The sequence below is a fragment of the Ambystoma mexicanum genome, chromosome 3q, assembly GCF_040938575.1.
Source record: "Ambystoma mexicanum isolate Mex_15411 chromosome 3q, UKY_AmexF1_1, whole genome shotgun sequence".
Classification (NCBI taxonomy): Eukaryota; Metazoa; Chordata; class Amphibia; order Caudata; family Ambystomatidae; genus Ambystoma; species Ambystoma mexicanum.
In genome coordinates, this window is record NC_090926.1 from 1,165,116,170 (window position 1) to 1,165,133,526 (window position 17,357).

At 49.2% G+C, this 17,357-nt stretch overlaps 1 protein-coding gene across 2 annotated transcripts in view; it reads left to right on the forward strand.

Moving 5' to 3' along the window:
- The window catches only part of MAP2K7 (mitogen-activated protein kinase kinase 7), an 849,076-nt gene that overhangs the window by 810,190 nt on the left and 21,529 nt on the right, over positions 1-17,357 (forward strand). For both annotated transcript variants that reach the window (XM_069603992.1, XM_069603993.1), the window contains one exon: positions 256-301. In XM_069603992.1, coding sequence (XP_069460093.1) covers positions 256-301 — 46 coding nt within the window. The remainder of the gene's footprint in view (positions 1-255; positions 302-17,357) is intronic.

The window sequence follows — 17,357 nt, forward strand, 5'->3', positions numbered from 1 at the left end:
ATGCATTTTCCTGGTTTGTGGATAATGTTGCTTTTGTTTGTGTCATTATTATTATAATTACTAAGACTGTAACTCTAGTGGCAGTTATTGATCATATGTATGGGTAAGAGGGCCCCATAAATTGATTTAATCAAGCTCACCCTCCTGTGCCAACCCTGTAAATATTGTATTGACAGTGTTCGTCCTATTCAGCCACAATATGCAAAATGTGATTAATCCCAAGAGAACTATTTTTTTGTTTCTTTTTGCTTTCAGCCTTACTAAAGATCACAGGAAGAGACCAAAGTACAACAAACTACTTGTAAGTATGCACAACCTCTAAAAAGGCACTGAAGAAAATAGATTTCTGATGTTTGTTAATCTGCTTAGAATCGCATGCTGTGCATAGTCCGACATCCGTGCTCACTGCGGAGTATTGCATTTTGTTTTTCGTAGTCGAAAAGGGGACGTCGACAAGGCGTGTCTGTAACACTATCCCAATAGTGGCATGCGTTGTACCCACAATCGTTCACGCGTCGAGGTCCCTCAGATTGTTTTTTTCCACCCAGTTATTGGTTGCCTCTATGCAGAGCTCCTCGAGAGACATTGCGAAATCATTTCTTCGACCCTTGGTCATTTATTATTAATATCTAACATATAGATCCCTCCCTCGACGAAGCTGCAGGCTGTTTCTCCGCTGAGCAAGATCTTCGACGGAAAACGAGCGGAGGAGATCCTTCGGCATCGCCGAACACGTGGCCTGGCCTCGCCGGCCTTACACAGTAATGAGTGTGGGGTTGTGTGGTCTTTGCTTTTCTCTCCGAGAATGCCTTTCTCTTTCTCCTCCCTCTCTTTCGAGGTCGTAATCACACTTCTTGCCCTCAGCTATGGAGAGGACACCCTTTATGATTTGCCCACTTTGCAAAGGCAAATATACCTGGAAGGACAAGCACAAACGGTGCAACAAGGAGGACGGCTGTGCGGCCTGTAAGTTACTTAAGCCCAAAACGATAGAGGACCATAGGGTTAAAAGGTGGGCGGCCTACGCCATGTCTAGGTCAGATTCCTTGCCCGCTGCCGCCGCCGCCGAATGTGACGAGGACAGTGATTACACGGCCTCCGTAACAGAGGTTGTAGACCTCTCGAGGGAGCGTTTGCGCTCCTCTTCGTCCGTCCCCGGCCCCGACAAGCCCGGCTCACGCCCAGCTTATGGGGATGAACACCCCGGCGACAAGTACGCACACAAGAAATCTCAAAAACACATACCCCACGGCACGCATTCGTCGAAGACGAAGGCAGCCAGAGCTCCAACGGAGGCGCCGGGCCCACCGGCGTCTTCCGCCGACCGCCAGGGTCGACAGCCCTCCCCGCCACCGCTCCCGCGACAGGCGACCGGGCACTCTGGAAATAAGGGCGCTAACCCCAAACCCTCAGGCGGCGACGCGCCTCGTAAGGGTGCGCACGTTGCCAGTAAAGACTCGACGGTACCTAGCGCGCACGTTGCCAGTAAAGACTCGACGGTACCTAGCGCGACGGCGAGCGATCCCTCGGCAGACAGAATGATCGCCGAAAGCCCTGTGCGTATATCTTATAAGGACGGCCAGAGACGGACGTCAAGTGACACGCCGAAAACCACGCACAAGGCCAAAGAAACGCCGAAGGCGCCGGAAAGTAGGCTGGGACAGCTCCCGCCGTCGACGGAAAGCCCTAGCCTGCCAGAACACTTCTCAGAAGGCGAAGGCACCTTATCTTCGACGCTATGGGACAGATCTAGACGAATACAAGGAAAAGAGACTCCTTTTTCACTCCCAGACCGCTCTGGCCTACCTCAGTGGACCTTAGAGAAGTTCCAGTCCCGTATGGACAAGTTAGACAGATTCATGGCCATTCCAGAAAATAGGACACCTAAAAGGCCTAGGGAGGTAATCCTAGAAAGTCCAAGGGCTAAATACCTGAAGTTGTTCTATAACCCCTTTCAGGAGGATATGAACTCTTACGACCTCACCGAAGAGGACATTCACTTCCAGGAGGAGTTCATTAATGATGAAAACCAACAAGAGGGAGAAGGCTTCCAGGAGGACTCTAACATAAGTGGGGAAGGGTACGAAGAAGACCCGGGTGAGGGTGACCCCAATCTCTGGCAGTCACCATCAGGGTCTACAGAGCCAGACATTATAGACATCAGGTCTCCTCAAATCACACCAGTCAGGAACCCTTGGCCTGTTGACGACCAGCCCACCTTTAATGCGCTGCTGAGGAAAGCAGCAGCACATTTTGAGGTTGAAACTGGGGAGGTCACCCCAGACACTGACTTCGTGGAGAGGATTATCAAAGAAAAACCCCCCACCAGCCAAACAATTCCAATACTCGCCTCTGTTAAGAGACGAATCAACCCTTCACTGGCCACCCCTGCACTAGTAAGAGGGGTTAATCCAAGAATCGAAAAATTGTTCTCACCCTCTCAATCAGACCCACTATATATTAAGGGTCACTCAATCCCGGACTCCTTAGTGGTGCCTAACACTAGGAAAAGGGCTGGGGTTCCACTGTCTACCAGCGAGGCACCCCCGGATAAAGATGGGGAAAAAGCTTTATGCCCTAGCCAAAAGAATTACCACCTCGGCAGCGTTCTCAACTAGAATTGCCAATAATAACACATTGCTGGCAAGCTATGCTGATGCGCAATGGGGAAAGCTTAAGCAAGACATCGAGGAAGTTCCTGAACCCCTAAAAACTAGATTGCTGGCTACAGTTAATGAAGGGTCTCTGGTCAACCAATGCATCGTTAAGAATACCCTCTATGCAGCGGAAACAGCTGGCCGCTCTTTGGTACAGGGAATTCTGCTAAAGCGCAACGTCTGGCTTCGCAATTCCGGGTTTAAGGCGGAAACGCAAGCAGCGCTCATTGACAAGCCTATTGAAGAGTCTAACCTCTTTGGAAAGGCAGTGGACGACGCACTGGAAAATGCGAAAAAAGAATTTGATACCATAAAGACCTTGGACAAAATCTCAAAGCCCCCTAACAGGCGGGTATTTGGCAACAAGCGTTCTTTTTGTGGCCAACGCCAGCAACAGAATCAACAACTTCAATATTCTGCCAACAACTACCAAAGTAATAGTGGCCAGTACAATCAGAGAGGTCAACGCCGTGGCAAGGGGAGAGGCCGGGGTTCCACCCCTAGAGGCTCCCAAGCCACCAACAACACCAAGTGACGCCAAGATTCGGGTACCCTCCCATGCATCGCCGGTCAGGGGCCGGTTAACATCCTTTCTTCCAGCATGGGAGGGAATAACATCAGACCGCTGGGTACTATCCACCGTAGCCCGCGGCTACTGTATAGAGTTCAACAGTTCCCCAACATACAGACCCCCGAGGGGACGACGCATGACACAAGAACACCTCGCCATCCTTCTCCAAGAAGTGGACCAGCTATTGGAAAAAGGAGCTATAGAGGTTGTGCCTCTATCTCAGGTAACGGAAGGTATTTATTCAGTGTACTTTCTTGTACCCAAAAAGGATCTAACCATGCACCCTGTATTAGATCTGCGCTCTGCGAACAAGTTTGTCAAACCCCAAAAGTTGCGTATGGTGACCTTACAGGAAATAATCCCACTGCTATCACAGAGAGATTACATGACAACACTGCACATGAAAGATGCATACTTTCATATTTTAATGTTGCAGGCGCACAGAAAATACCTCAGGTTCATGATAGAGGGCAAATACTACCAGTTCAGAGTGCTACCCTTCGGCATAGCATCTGCACCAAGGGTATTCACGAAAGTACTGGCAGTGGCAGCAGCCCACCTGCGCAGGTTATCCATCCTAGTATACCCTTACCTCGACGACTGGCTCATAACAGGGGATTCTTACGAGACATGCTTCTCAAACAGCCAAAAGACTGTAGACCTTTTGTTCCAACTGGGCTTCTCCATCAACGAGAAGAAGTCCAGCTTAGACCCCAGCCAAGTCAAACAATTCCTAGGGGCTCTAATTCGAACAAAGGACAGCCTCGTCTTCCCCTCCAACGAGAGGGTCCAAAACATGCTGTTTCAGATCCCCCGATATGTGGCAGGTCGGGAGGTGACGGTGCGCAAAGCGATGCGCTTGCTAGGAATGATGGCGTCATGTATTTATTTGGTGCCTCACGCGTGCCTGCGCATGTGCCCAATGCAAAAGTGGCTCAACAGCCAGTGGTGTCAGGCCAGCGGACAATGGGACGATCTAGTGGTGGTCTCGCAGGCCTTGGTTCTCTCGCTACGGTGGTGGACAAAGGAAAACCTGGTAAGAGGGAAACCCTTTGCCACACCCGCAGTGGAAGCCACTCTAACCACAGACACATCCCTCACAGGATGGGGGGGGGTTCACCTATCCTATCAGACTGCTCACGGAGTGTGGACTCCGAGCGTAGCATCCAAGCACATAAACCTACTGAAGCTACTGGCCGCGTTCAAGGCACTAAAAGCATTCCAGGAACACCTACAAGGGAAGACAGTGATGGTCCTTATGGACAGCACCACAGCCATGTACTACCTCAACAAGCAAGGGGGCACCCACTCTCCAGGACTGTCCAAGCTGGCCCAGAATATCTGGAAGTGGGCTCTCAAACACATGTTCCTACTGTCGCAACATGTACCAGGGGAACTCAATCTGCTAGTAGACTAACTCAGCAGAGACTTCCCTCTGCCCTCAGAGTACGAATGGCAGTTGCACGAAGACATCGTCTTCGACGTCTTCACACAATGGGGATTCCCAGAAATAGACCTGTTCGCAACTCTGGAGAACTCACAATACCAAGATTACGCCTCCAGGTACCCCCAGAACCAATCCAGGGCGAACGGTCTATCGATTCCATGATCAGGGAAATTTGCTTACGCCTTTCCCCCGACTCCCTTTCTCAACAAGATTGTGCACAAGATACACCAGGAACAAGTTACCACGATACTAGTGGCCCCTATGTGGGCCCGGCAGTCATGGTTCACTCACCTGATGGAGATGTCCCTATCTCCCCCAGTGAAACTTCCTTGCCCACACAACATGCTGTCACAGGACAAGGGCAGGATAGTGCATCCATGCCCTCAGACCATGAACTTAGCAGCCTGGCTCCTGAGATCATAGGATTTGGACACTTACAACTCCCGCAAAGATACATGGACATCCTCAGGGAGGCTAGAAAGCCTAACACTTGTCACTGTTATTCTAGCAAATGGAAGAGATTTGTCATCTGGTGTAGAGGAAGAAGCATCGACCCAGTTGACTGCTCCCCCACGCACATTGTCCTGTACCTGACCCATTTACTGGACTCAGGTCTAGTGTTCAATTCCATTAAAGTCCAACTAGCGGCACTTTCTGCATACACCACTTCCCAGCTTAAAGTGTCGTGGTGGAAAGTCCCAGTTATCAAAGCCTTCATGGAGGGAGTAAAGAGAATACACCCTCCGATAGCAAACCCAGCTCCCGGCTGGGACCTGAATGTGGTACTTACCAGACTCATGGGCTCACCCTTTGAACCCATGCACAAAGCAACTCTTAAAGACCTCACTCTTAGGACCGCTTTCCTAATAGCTATCACCTCCATTAGGAGAATAAGTGAACTACAGGCTCTTTCTGTTTTAGACCCCTTTGTAGCAGTTCACAAAGATAAAGTGGTTCTACGCACGCACCCAAGGTTTGCACCGAAATTCAGCTCAAAATTCCATGTAAACCAGTCAATAGAACTACCAACATTCTTTCAAAACCCTTCCAATTCGCGCGAAAAAAGTCTGCATACACTTGATGTGCGCAGAGCTGTCATGTTCTACATGGAAAGAACCAGACCACTGAGAAAGACTAATCAGTTCTTTGTCTCGGTGGCAGCAGGAAGAGAATGATATGCAGTATCAAAGTCCACTATATCTAGATGGATTGTTCAATGCATCACTCTCTGTTACACTCTTGCTAAGAGAGAACTACTCTTCAAGCCAAGAGCACATTCTACTCGAGGCACTGGGGCATCCATAGCATTCATTGCAAATGTTCCCCTTGAGTCCATCTGCAAAGCGGCAACCTGGAGTTCTGTGCACACCTTTACAAAACACTACTGTCTAGATGCACACTCTAGATCTGACTCCCAGGTGGGACAGGCAGTATTAAGACATCTTTTCTCTACTGTTCCTTCTCATAACCCACCGCCAACTCCGGGTACTGCTTGCTAGTCTATGCACAGCATGTGATTCTAAGCAGATTAACAAACATCAGAAGACAATGCATTACTTACCGTAAAAGCATTTCTGATGGTTGTATCTGCTTAGATTCACATGCGCCCATCCATCCTCCCCGCTCGGATGGAAGGAACATAGACACCTTTCTACATCTCTCTCTCTTTTCTGTACTCACTCACGTATAGAAGGCTCCCCCAGGGCAGAAAAAATACAAACAGAGGGACCTCGACGCGTGAGGGATTGTGGGTACAACGCACGTCACTATAGGGATAGTGTTACAGACACGCCTTGTCGACGTCCTCTTTTCAACTACAAAAAACAAAATGCAATACTCCGCAGTGACCACTGGATCTCGCACTATGCACCGCATGTGAATCTAAGCAGATACAACCATCAGAAATGCTTTTACGGTAAGTAATGCATTGTCATGTTGGCTACTACTATGACTGTTGCTTTTATAACAGTTTGTTATGTGGCTTCTTCTGATGCTGTACATTGGGTCTTTCATACTTCTGGATATTGAGGTTGTGATAGTATGCTTGCAAAGGATACACCATTTTTATATGGGAGAGAAATTGTACTAAGAAAGATTCTCTGTTAGCCATCTTTGAAATTTTGCATATGGTGCATAGTCATATAGTCAGTTGTTATTGGGCAAAAATACTCCATTAACACAATACATGGATGCCCAATTAAACATCATTCCCTTCCTGGAAAGCAGTTGTTGGACCCTTTTTTTGCAAAGAGTGGGTCTTGACCTTTTAGCCTTTTTTAAAACCTGGTAATGACTGGCGATCGCCAATTCACAACCGCATTGTTTTGCCTCTTGAATATCCATTCAGCATCGTATTGCACCAGGCTTCAAAACCTTTTTCAGGCTTCTAATAAGTACACCTCTAACATCACTGCGCTTACACTCCATTGAGCCTTTGTGGATTTCTCGACTAGCAACTATTAAGAGTTTTTTTTATACTGCGCTGGTCATAGTAGTGTAATGTCATATTGTGCCACAACAGGTAACACGGAATGAGGGGTAAGAGTGGAGTTTCTGATAGTTTACATGTCTGTAGAGTCACTGCAGAATGATGAAAATGCAGCACTGGTCAGAAAATGGCAGTTGCTTAATGTTCCTACAAAGAAGTGTGAACTGGCAGCCAGCTGACTGCCAGGAGTAACCATTCCCAGAGTGGACTCTGGGCGAGGCGAATGAGGTGCGGACACAAGGGAGGAGAAGTCAAGTGTGTGAATGTCCCTCAGTTTGCCATGCTTTAAAGGCCACCTTCTGAGGCACAGGTTCAGTGGGAGGGAGTAGTGCAATATTCTGGTTTTGTTTCTGGTATTCTATTTATAGTAATACATTGCCCAAGTGTAATCGCTGTGCAGGTGAGGGTTCCTTTGCAGGGAGCTGTGTTTGTTATATGGCTGTCACTACATAATGGAAAGACACACTTGTTGCTTGTATATGCTTTATGCCACAGTACAACGACCTTGCAGCACTGAGGGTGAGTAGAAGGATAGAAGTGTTTGAGGCTGCAGGCCAATAATGGTGTGACCTACCAAAGGTCCTCACTGGAAGGTCTCTCGGCCACAAACAGCCAATACTGATATAGGATTAAGTGGGTGACCCTGAAAAAAACGTGCTTGGTAGTGTGGCCTTCAGTATATTGGTTACCTGCTAAGACTAAAGCTATGATGGTCCTACTTGCTCACCTTTGTTGATTACTGGGATTGAGACTGGGCCCCTCTTTAGCAGTTGCTGGGCTCCCGTGGGAATAATCTACATACATATTACCCATGTCCTGATATTGACGGACAACACAGTGGCCATGTACTACCTCAAGAGAAGAGGAGGTGTAGGATCACTACCACTGTGCAGAGAGGCAATGCAGCTCTTGGCAATTGAAGAAGGGATCTCCCTATCATTGGTTTACCGAGCCGCAGAGGAGAACACGTCAGCAGATGCTCTGAGCAGGCAGAGCCGAGTCTCCCACGAGTAGGAACTAGCCCAGGAAGTCCTTCACCCTTTGGGAGAGCCCTGAATTAGACCTGTTTGCGACCAGTGTCATCCTAAAGTGTGAACTATTCTGCTCCAGGGAATTTCCCCCAAGAGGAGCTCTAGTGGACACGTTTGTAGTGGACTGGTAATTCCCACTCCTGTTCGAGGTTCATCAAGTCACCGTCATTCCTCACGTGATCATTTGCTTGAGAAAGTTCTGGAAATTGCTCCACATTGGGCCAGGAGGACATGGTTACCCGGACCTTCTGTACATGTACATCTGCCCCCCAATGCGTCTTTCACAGAGGGGGGTGGGGTTCTCCATCCAGAGGTCAAAGACACACAACCTTCACGCATTGTTTCTGAGAGGTTGAGACCTCCTGGACGATGTAATGGAGATTTTGCTTCCGACCAGAAGGCCAGCAACCAAAGTTTTTGTAATGGTGCCATTAGAACAGGTTCTGCAGTTGGTGAAGAGATAAGAATGTGGATCCATTTAAATTAAATACACCTATGCTGTTGTCTTTTTTTCTTCATTTGGCAAATCTGGGGCTCCAGATTGGAACAATTAAAGGTTATTTGGCAGCGCTTTCAATATTTAAGCTCTCTTCTGAGAAAGTATCATACTTTAAAATTCCTTTTAGTCATTCAATTTCTGAAGGAGCTCACCAATGTGTTTCCCCCAACTCCTTTTCAAGTTTAGGATTTGAATCTTGTTCTAAAATGTCTCATGCATACTCCTTTTGAGCCTCTTCATTCATGCTCATCAAAACTTCTGACATTCAAGACCATTTTACTGGTAGCTCTTACATCGGCCCGCAGAGTGAACGAGTTGGAGGCGTTATCTTGTAAACCCCCATTTAATACTTTTTCTAGAGACAAGGTACGGTAAAACTTTCCTTTCTACCTAAAATAGTCTCTGAATTCCATGTAACTCAAACGATTGTTCTGTCAACGTTTTACCCGCCCCCTCATCCTGGAAAGATAGAGGAGCGGCTACACAGACTTGACCCAAGAAGAGCTCTTATTTTCTGTATTTCGCGAATGGCGAAGATTCACCAAGATGATCAGCTCTTCATTGGATGCACAGGTCATAAATTAGGACTAGCAGTAACGAAACAAACCCTGTCAAGGTGTAGTATTCTGAGCATTGGGGAATGCTATAGATTATCTGGTAAAGACCCTCCAGAAGGCCCGAGGACCCTTTCAGCAAAGGGCATGGCAACATCTACCCTAAACAGAGGTGTGCCAATAAGGGACATTTGTTCGGCAGCCACTTGGTCTACCATCCATACCTTTGCAAAACATTACTGTCTAGACTCCTCTTTACCTCAGGAAGGAGGATTTGCACATTCAGACTTGCACGCGGTGGGAGGCAGACCTAATTACAAGTTCGCTGGATTAACCATTAGTCCATTTCCAAAGTGACTACTTTTCGGCTAGCAGGCTGAGGTAGACTCTGGGCTGCAGACCAGGATGCAGACCCTGTCCCCTGCTCAGCGACCTGCATTTTGGTGCACAGATTTGCACCAAAGGTCTTGAAGAAAGTGGTTGTTCTTCCATATACCACTGAAACCGGTTGGCCGCTATTTGGTCATGGGGGTGGGGGGTTCTCCCAAATTGAGAGATTGTCTTCCCTCCAACCCCCCCCCCCCCTCCCTTTTCCTTACATGAACACTGAAGACAGCTGTTCGTTTTTGAGCTTTGCTTTTTTACATTCAATTTTTATTGCACTTGAGGTCAGGAAACAGGGAAATTAAAGTAACAGTGATTTTTGTTTGACCTCTATCACGGTGGAACACAGCACAATGTGTCCCAAAAGTGTTTTTACCATTGTTTGTTGCCTTGTGTGAAGCTAGGGCAACCCTCTATCTGTTCCCTTCCACCCTAAATAAGCGGCACAAGGCCACCTCTTAGGGACTAGACATCATAGGAAGGACAGTTAATTTGGTTGTGGCAGACAAGCACCTGCAATGCCTCTACTGCCTGCATGTGGACCACCAGGAAGTAGAGAGCGAGATATGCCTTGGTTTTTCCAAGAAAATGACGGAGGACAGGCGTAGTAGGCTGGCGGCATGGCTTAACGCCAAGGCTTCTGACCTGTGCTCCGAGCAGGGACATGCCTCACCTAGGACGGGTCGGTCCGAGGAGCGGTTTTCTAAGTCCTTTGAGGGTGCCTCACCAGTGGGTCCCAGGATAAGGCCAAGAGCCGCAAGTCTGAGCCCACTGGGTCCCAATCTGGATAGGGCGCGATCAGCATCACCTTTCGCCTCCATTACCAGCCTACTATCAAGCTCCTTTTCAAAGAGTAAGACCTCTATCCCGGCTAAACTAGATCAGAAATTTGAGAAGCTGCAGATAGAGGAGAAGAAAGCCGAGCTGCCCAAGCAGGCTACTAGCACGACCACTACTGGCGTTGTTCCTATTAGGGTAGAAAGTATCCCTACCCCCAAGGCGGACACCGCCACAGTGACTTTGGCAAAGTTTGCAGGCAAACCAGAAGGAGTGAAACCGGCCCAGGCCACGGCTCAAGAGTCGGGAGAGTGGGGTTGAGGGTGCGAGGAGGCCCCGAAGTTTCTACGTTTCATTGTGCAGGGACAGCACTAACAGTTCAAGGCCCTAGTTTTCGACTTGAAGTCGGCCCCCAGAGTGTTCATGCAATGCCTGGCACCAGTGGCAGCCCATCTCCAGGGCATACACGTATACCTGTACTTGGATGACCGGCTGAAAGGCTAGCGGAAGCTGGCAGACTGGCACACGAGAGACGACCGTCCGGCTACTGACGGATCTGGGATTCTCCAACTATCTGAAGTCAGCGGCCTGTGACTGCCAGAGGAGAAGGATCTTCATATCAACATCCTGGATTTACTGGCAGTGTTCTAGGCCCTCAAGTCATTCCTACCGTCTCTAAAAGGCAAGTTGGTGAGGATCTTCATGGACCACACCCCTACCATATTTTACATCAGGAAGCAGGGGGACATTCGATCCTCTGCAGTCTCCAAAAAGCGCAGGACTTGTGGCGCTGGGCCGTCGGACAGGGGATTTTCCTCGTCCCTCTCCACCTGGCAGGACTCACTCAGCAGGGAACTGCACTCCTGCCACGAGTGGGAGCTTCGGTAGGATCAGGTGGACCGTCTATTCGTCAAATGGGGCAGACCCCAGATCAATCTTTTTGCGACGGCAGCAAACTCCAAATGCCAGAAGTTTGCCAACAGATTCTGAGATTCTGCCAGCTCAGGAGCCTGGTGGATGCGTTCTCTTTCCTGTGGGAAGGAATGTTTCTGTACGCGTTTCCTCTGTTGAGGATTGCTGAATCTGAGGGCTTGGCTCCTGCAACCCTAGAGTTTGAAGGGTATGAGTTGCCAGCAGACTGCAGGAAGTCCTCGTCAAGGTCAGTGCATCGTCGACCTTGAAGTCCTAGGGTCACAAGTGGAAGCATTTCGCTACGTGGTGCCGGTTACAGAAGATTACCCCTCTGAGTGTCACAGCCCCACAGATCCTTCCGTACTTACTATCCTTGGCCAAGGCCGGACTGGCGCACGCTTCCATCAAGGTATATTGGCGGCTATCACACACTACACCAGGTCCCCAGGAAGATCTTCACTTTGGTCCCACCGACTCGTCAAGGAGTTTCTCAACTAACTTTTCCGATCTTTCCGGCTGCTGAAGGATCCTGCTCGGGCATTGGAAATCAATGTGCTTACAACGAGGCTCAGGGGGGCCCCCCCTTGAGCCTATGCATCAGGCCCCACTCAAGTTTGTCTCATATAAAACAGCTTTCCTTGTGGCCATCACATCTGCGAGAAGGGTAGGTGAGGTCCAGGCCCTATCCTGCAAGCAATCGTACCAGACTCAACAAATTGAGGGTGGTTCTGCGTACGCACCCCTCTTTCAAGCTGAAGGTTAGTCGGAATTCCACCTCAGCAAGCCTTTGGTGTTACCTGTTTTTTTTTCTGAACCCTTTGTCGCTGACGAAAGTGCCCTGCACTTGCTGGACTTTGCTTGTGCCCTCAAGTTCTATGTGACACGCACAAAGAGTTTTCAGAAGTCTTGGCATATGTTTGAACTTTGGTCCTGTGAACCATGGGAAGGCCTTGTCCAAGGCTTCCATTTCAAGGTGGCTCTCTGGCTGCATCACGCACTGTCATCGGTTGGCGAACTGACCGCTGCCCGGACGTCCGTGAGCCCACTCCACCAAAGCGATCGCTGCGATCACAGCGTTTGTCTAGTGTCTCCCTGCTGGACATCTGCAGGGCTGCTACGTGGAGGTCCACACACCTTCACTAAGTTATTCTGCGTCGACAGGGATTCCAGGGCGGAGTCTAAAGTCGGCCAAACAGTGCTACGCAAACTGTACGCTTGAGGTGAACCTGCTGTTCCAGACGCAAGAGTTAATTGTTTCTGTTGAGCCTTGCCTTTTCCTGTCGTTGTGTAATATTGTATTGCTATGTATTCGTTATTCATGAGCATGTGAATCCATGCTGGACCCCATGCTGGAGAAGGTTTGAGTTACTTACCTATAACTATCGTTCTACAGCATGGCTCTGGAATGGATTCACATGCGAACCCTCTATCCGAGCAATGATCCAGAGGACAGTAATTCGTTTAGAGGAGAAATAGTTTTTAAATGAAGCTTTTTTTTTTTTTTTTTAACTGGGGATTCCCAGCCTGACGACTGGGAATATTCATGAGCATGTGAATCCAAGCGAGACCCATGCTTGAGAGCGATAATTATAGGTAAGCAACTTAAACCTTCAGGATCAATATCTGCAACTTTTGGAGAGGGGTTGTTTCAACCCTACTCTTTTGAGGCCTAAAAGGAGAGGCACTTCACAACTCCTGTCATGATGCCTGCTCCCGAGGAGCCAGGTCAGGCCCAGCGTCCCCGGAAGCAGACTTCATACTCACCAAGCAGGACCCAGCAAACCCCTATAAGGGGCTCTTTGGACCTTGCCCTGGCGCCTTTGGCTCCAGGCTCATAAAAGGCATCTGTCCTGGCGCCATAGGCGCCAGGCTCATCATGGCAGAACATATGGTAATGCTTGGGTGAACTCACCTGAGGCAGACCATGCTGCATACTCACCCGAGGCAGACCATGCTGTCTGAAGCTCCAAGCCAACTAAGGCTCGGAAGGAACTATTTTCTTTCAGGAACTCTTTTCTTACTCGGGTGGGGCCAGTGGAAGAACACTCACCTGAAGCTCTTCCAAGGCTATTTAAATCACGTCCGGATGGGCACACGTGCTTCGCGTTATTCTGCAGCTGCAGCAGGACGCTCACCGAGTTGGCTCCTGCATCCTGGCTCCTGCCACGCCCGCCAGCACCTGGAACATTTGCAAGGAGAGAAAGGCAAGCATTAGGACATTACCTACCTTCATCCAGCATCCGGATTCTTCACTCCGTCGATCCTGCAAAAGAAAGTTAAGGGTTAGAAACGCATCTCATCGCTCGCTGCAGCGCCGCTTCCACTTACCTTCACATGGCGCTGTCTAGCTCTTCAGCGGTCATAGGCGACATCAGCCGCATCCCAGCACCTACGGAAAAGAAAGACAATAGTTAGAAGCGCTCCGCTGTTCACGCTGCCGCGCCGCTTCCACTTACCTTCAAGTGGCGCCGGCAATCTTTTCAGCGCCCATAGGCGACATCGGTCGCATTCAAGACCTACGGAGAAAAAGGACAAAACCAGGTGAGCAACGAACTAATTGCAAAAGGACAGATTACTCACCTTAAGTCTTACCTGAAATTTGTTGGGACCTCAGTTCCCTTTTTGGGTCGGAGCAGCTTTTCTGGCTTTTCCGTACCCCGGCCCCTATGTGGAAATAAGACACACTCATTAAGGTGTCGGAGCAAACCACTACGGCATACCTTCATTAAAAGTACTCACCTGAGCTTACCTCGGCGAATCCATTCCTCCACACGGATTCCTCACCTAGTCCCTGAAAATTAAACAAAGGCCAAGGGACAAATGAGACTTGATCTTTTGAACTATATACTTACGGCAGCATTTTGGTAAAGGCAAGCAGACATCGAACCCTCGCCAAATCCGAGATCCAGTGAAGTAACTGGAAATCTACGCGCCCCTGCGTCAGAAGCAGGATGGAGAGCTCGTCCATACAGAAATTAAGGTGAGAGTCTGCGGAAGGCACAGGTAGGGTTCGAGGAGGGTGAGAAGGGGAAAAAGGGGGGAATCTCACACACAATCTAGCAGACAGTTAACTCCCTTTTCCCATCTACAGAAGGATTATTCTACGAGCCAGACAGACAAGGTTTGGGGGTCCTGTCCAGTCCATCTTCCAAGCACTACGCTTTACCGTGGAAGAAGTTGTCGCAGTCCAGAACGGGTCGGCGCCTCCGTGGGAATCAGGTGAGCGTTACATTCCAACAATCACAGCTATGGGGAATTACTTAAGAATTCTCCATAGGCAGAGGTTTAATTAAGCAAAACACATCTGCTTCTGTTCCATCGGGACTTCAAGTGGCGAAACCACTTTAATTATTGGACTTATTAACTCATTAGTCTCCTGTTGAGGTCAGTATTTGACTCTTCAGGGAATAATTGTTACGCTCAACTGATATCCACAGGGACACCACCCAGCTGGGGTACTCGCTGGTATGCTTCTCAGCTTTGCCATGATATGGTCTGCGGGGAAGGTTCTGCCTTGTGGTAGAATAAGGCGTGCTCTCTGTCCTGCCTTCTTTGTAGGGGCGCGTTGTCTTTCATGGGCGAGTGCGGTCCAGTTACTTCACTGACGCCGGCCCGTTTGATATTGTTCAGGTAGGTCTTATTGCTGTTCTTTAGTTTTGTTGCTATCCTGCATGCCTTTCTTTGTTTAAAATGTCTCTTTTTTTTCTCCCTTAGGTATGCAGAGCTTCAGCGCGGCAAACTGGCATGGTTGATCCCCGCTGGTAAAAGATGGCGCATTAAGAGCGCTATGATGCGGTAAGTAAGCAATATGCGCAGCACTGCGAAGTCTTGCCTTTGCTAAACTGTGTTTTCCTTCCTTGTAGGTCGCGGTATTCTTCAGCGCGAGTGGAATGTCCGGAGTGGTGCCAGCCGAGAGGCGACCAGCCAGGTAAGCCTTTTGAGCAGTTCGTAATTTGTAAATGTCTCTACAGCTTTCTTTAATGTTCCCTCTTTCGAAGGGATTGTGTCCTCCGACGTATTCCTCATCTTAGATATATCCTTCCAGCTCTGCTGGCCTCGGAAAATGTTTTCTCTAGAGGGCGCTGCGCGTCGACGTCCCTCGAGTCGATGTCCCTCGACAGCCGCCGTATCGACACTCGACGTCATCCTGCCTATAAAGGCTGCGCGCAGCGTCCGTTGCTCAGTTCCGTTTTTCCGCGCTTACTCGGTGCCTTGGAATACCGTTGCTCAGTTCTTAGTCAGATTAATCCTATTTACCTCGAGTTATTCGATCCGTACTCGATGGCTTCCTCGTCGGAACCGACAACTCCTCGATCCGGCTTCAAAAAATGTAGAGATTGTGGGAAAAAGATGTCGTTGACCGATCCTCACAGAAATTGTCTGGTGCTTGGGAGCTGAACACCATTGTTCGGAATGCGAGGACTGTATGTCCATGACAGCTAAGGCCCTGAAGGAGCGTAGGGGGAAGCTGGAGAAAGGTAAGACTTTTAAAGCTGCTTCTTCGTCGACGAAGTCGAGACATTCGTCTCCTCGTCACCATTCGCGCTCCAGGTCTCGGAGTGGGTCTCATCACTCCTTGAGATCGAAGCACTCGAAGAGGAGACGTCGAAGATCGCCTTCTCCGTCTTCCTCTTCCTCTGTTTCGCCAAAAAGAATCCCTTGCCCCACGAAACATAGTTCCCGGGCTGAATGGGAGGAATTCCGAAAAAATATGATGAGCGTCTTCGAGAAAGCGGCCTCGACCCCCTCGAAAACTGCCGAGAGCGATGCTCTGGTCGAAAGACCCGAAGGTCAAAAACGCCACGAGTCGCAGTACCCGGCGAAAGAAACCTCTCGAGCGCGTATCGAACCCTCGAGCAGGACTATGACCTCCAAACCTTCCTCGAAGGTTCCGTCGATGCCGTCGACGAAGGTTCCGTCGAGGTCGATGTCTTCGACGCCGTTGTCGAAGGGACCTTCGACACACGGGTCTGTCGACTCGACGCCGGCCTCGACACCGGCGTCGACGCCAAGAAAAGTCACGGTGACCACACATCCAGTGACTATCCCCAGGCCCTCGACGTCGATGGCGTCGATATTGTCGAGTAGAATTCCAATTCTGTCGTGGTCCTCGAGGCCTCCACCTCTGTTTTCGACGCCACGCTCGAAGCCTTCGGCGTCGACGACATCGACGTTTTCGAGGCCAATAATGACAAGTTCGGCACCCTCTGCCTTGGAAATGGGATTTACTCCCTTTATGAGTTCAGAACAATTGAGAACTATATCCTCAATTTTAGAAGAGGGTGATTTGTCTGAACAAGACACATTTGAGTTACAGGGACCTGTAACCCCAGTTAGAGAGGAATTTTCCTCTGAAGAGCGCAGATTAAAGGATCTTCATGATTCTTTACATGAGGCAAGTGGGTTAGACACTTCCCCTGAGGTGGATTTTGCTAAGCCAGAACCGGGGGAGCATGCTGAAACCCCCTACAGAGCCTTAATGGCCAGGATTACAGAGTTCAACGGGTGGTCTGCACCTTCACAATCTTTCCAGCAAGATGACCTCACGGATATTCTTGACAAAGGCCCACAAGAGGATCCAGTGGTTCCCTTTCATAAAGCTCTTCAGAGAAAGATCATGACAAACTGGGAAACCCCAGATGTAATACCAGCAGTAAATAAAAAACTGTCTGCAAAGTACAGGGTATCTTCCACAGACCCAGAGTTTTTGTCTAAACATCCATCCCCAGAAAGTCTGGTGGTACAAGCAGCATCCTCTACCGATGTCAAGACGGCTTATCCTACAGTCCCACAGGACAGGGACGATAAAAAATATGATTCTATGGCAAAGAAAGTCTTTTCAGCATGTAGCATGGCGTTAAAGTCTGTTAATGCTACTTGCACCCTTGCTAGGTTCAGCCATACACTTTGGGAGTGAGAAGAAAGGGATGCGTTCCTGAATATTATACAGGACGGTAAAGACGCTATGTGCGAATCCCTCCAGACGGGCATTGATTCGGCTGACAGTATCAGCAGAGCAATGGCGGCAAGTACATCA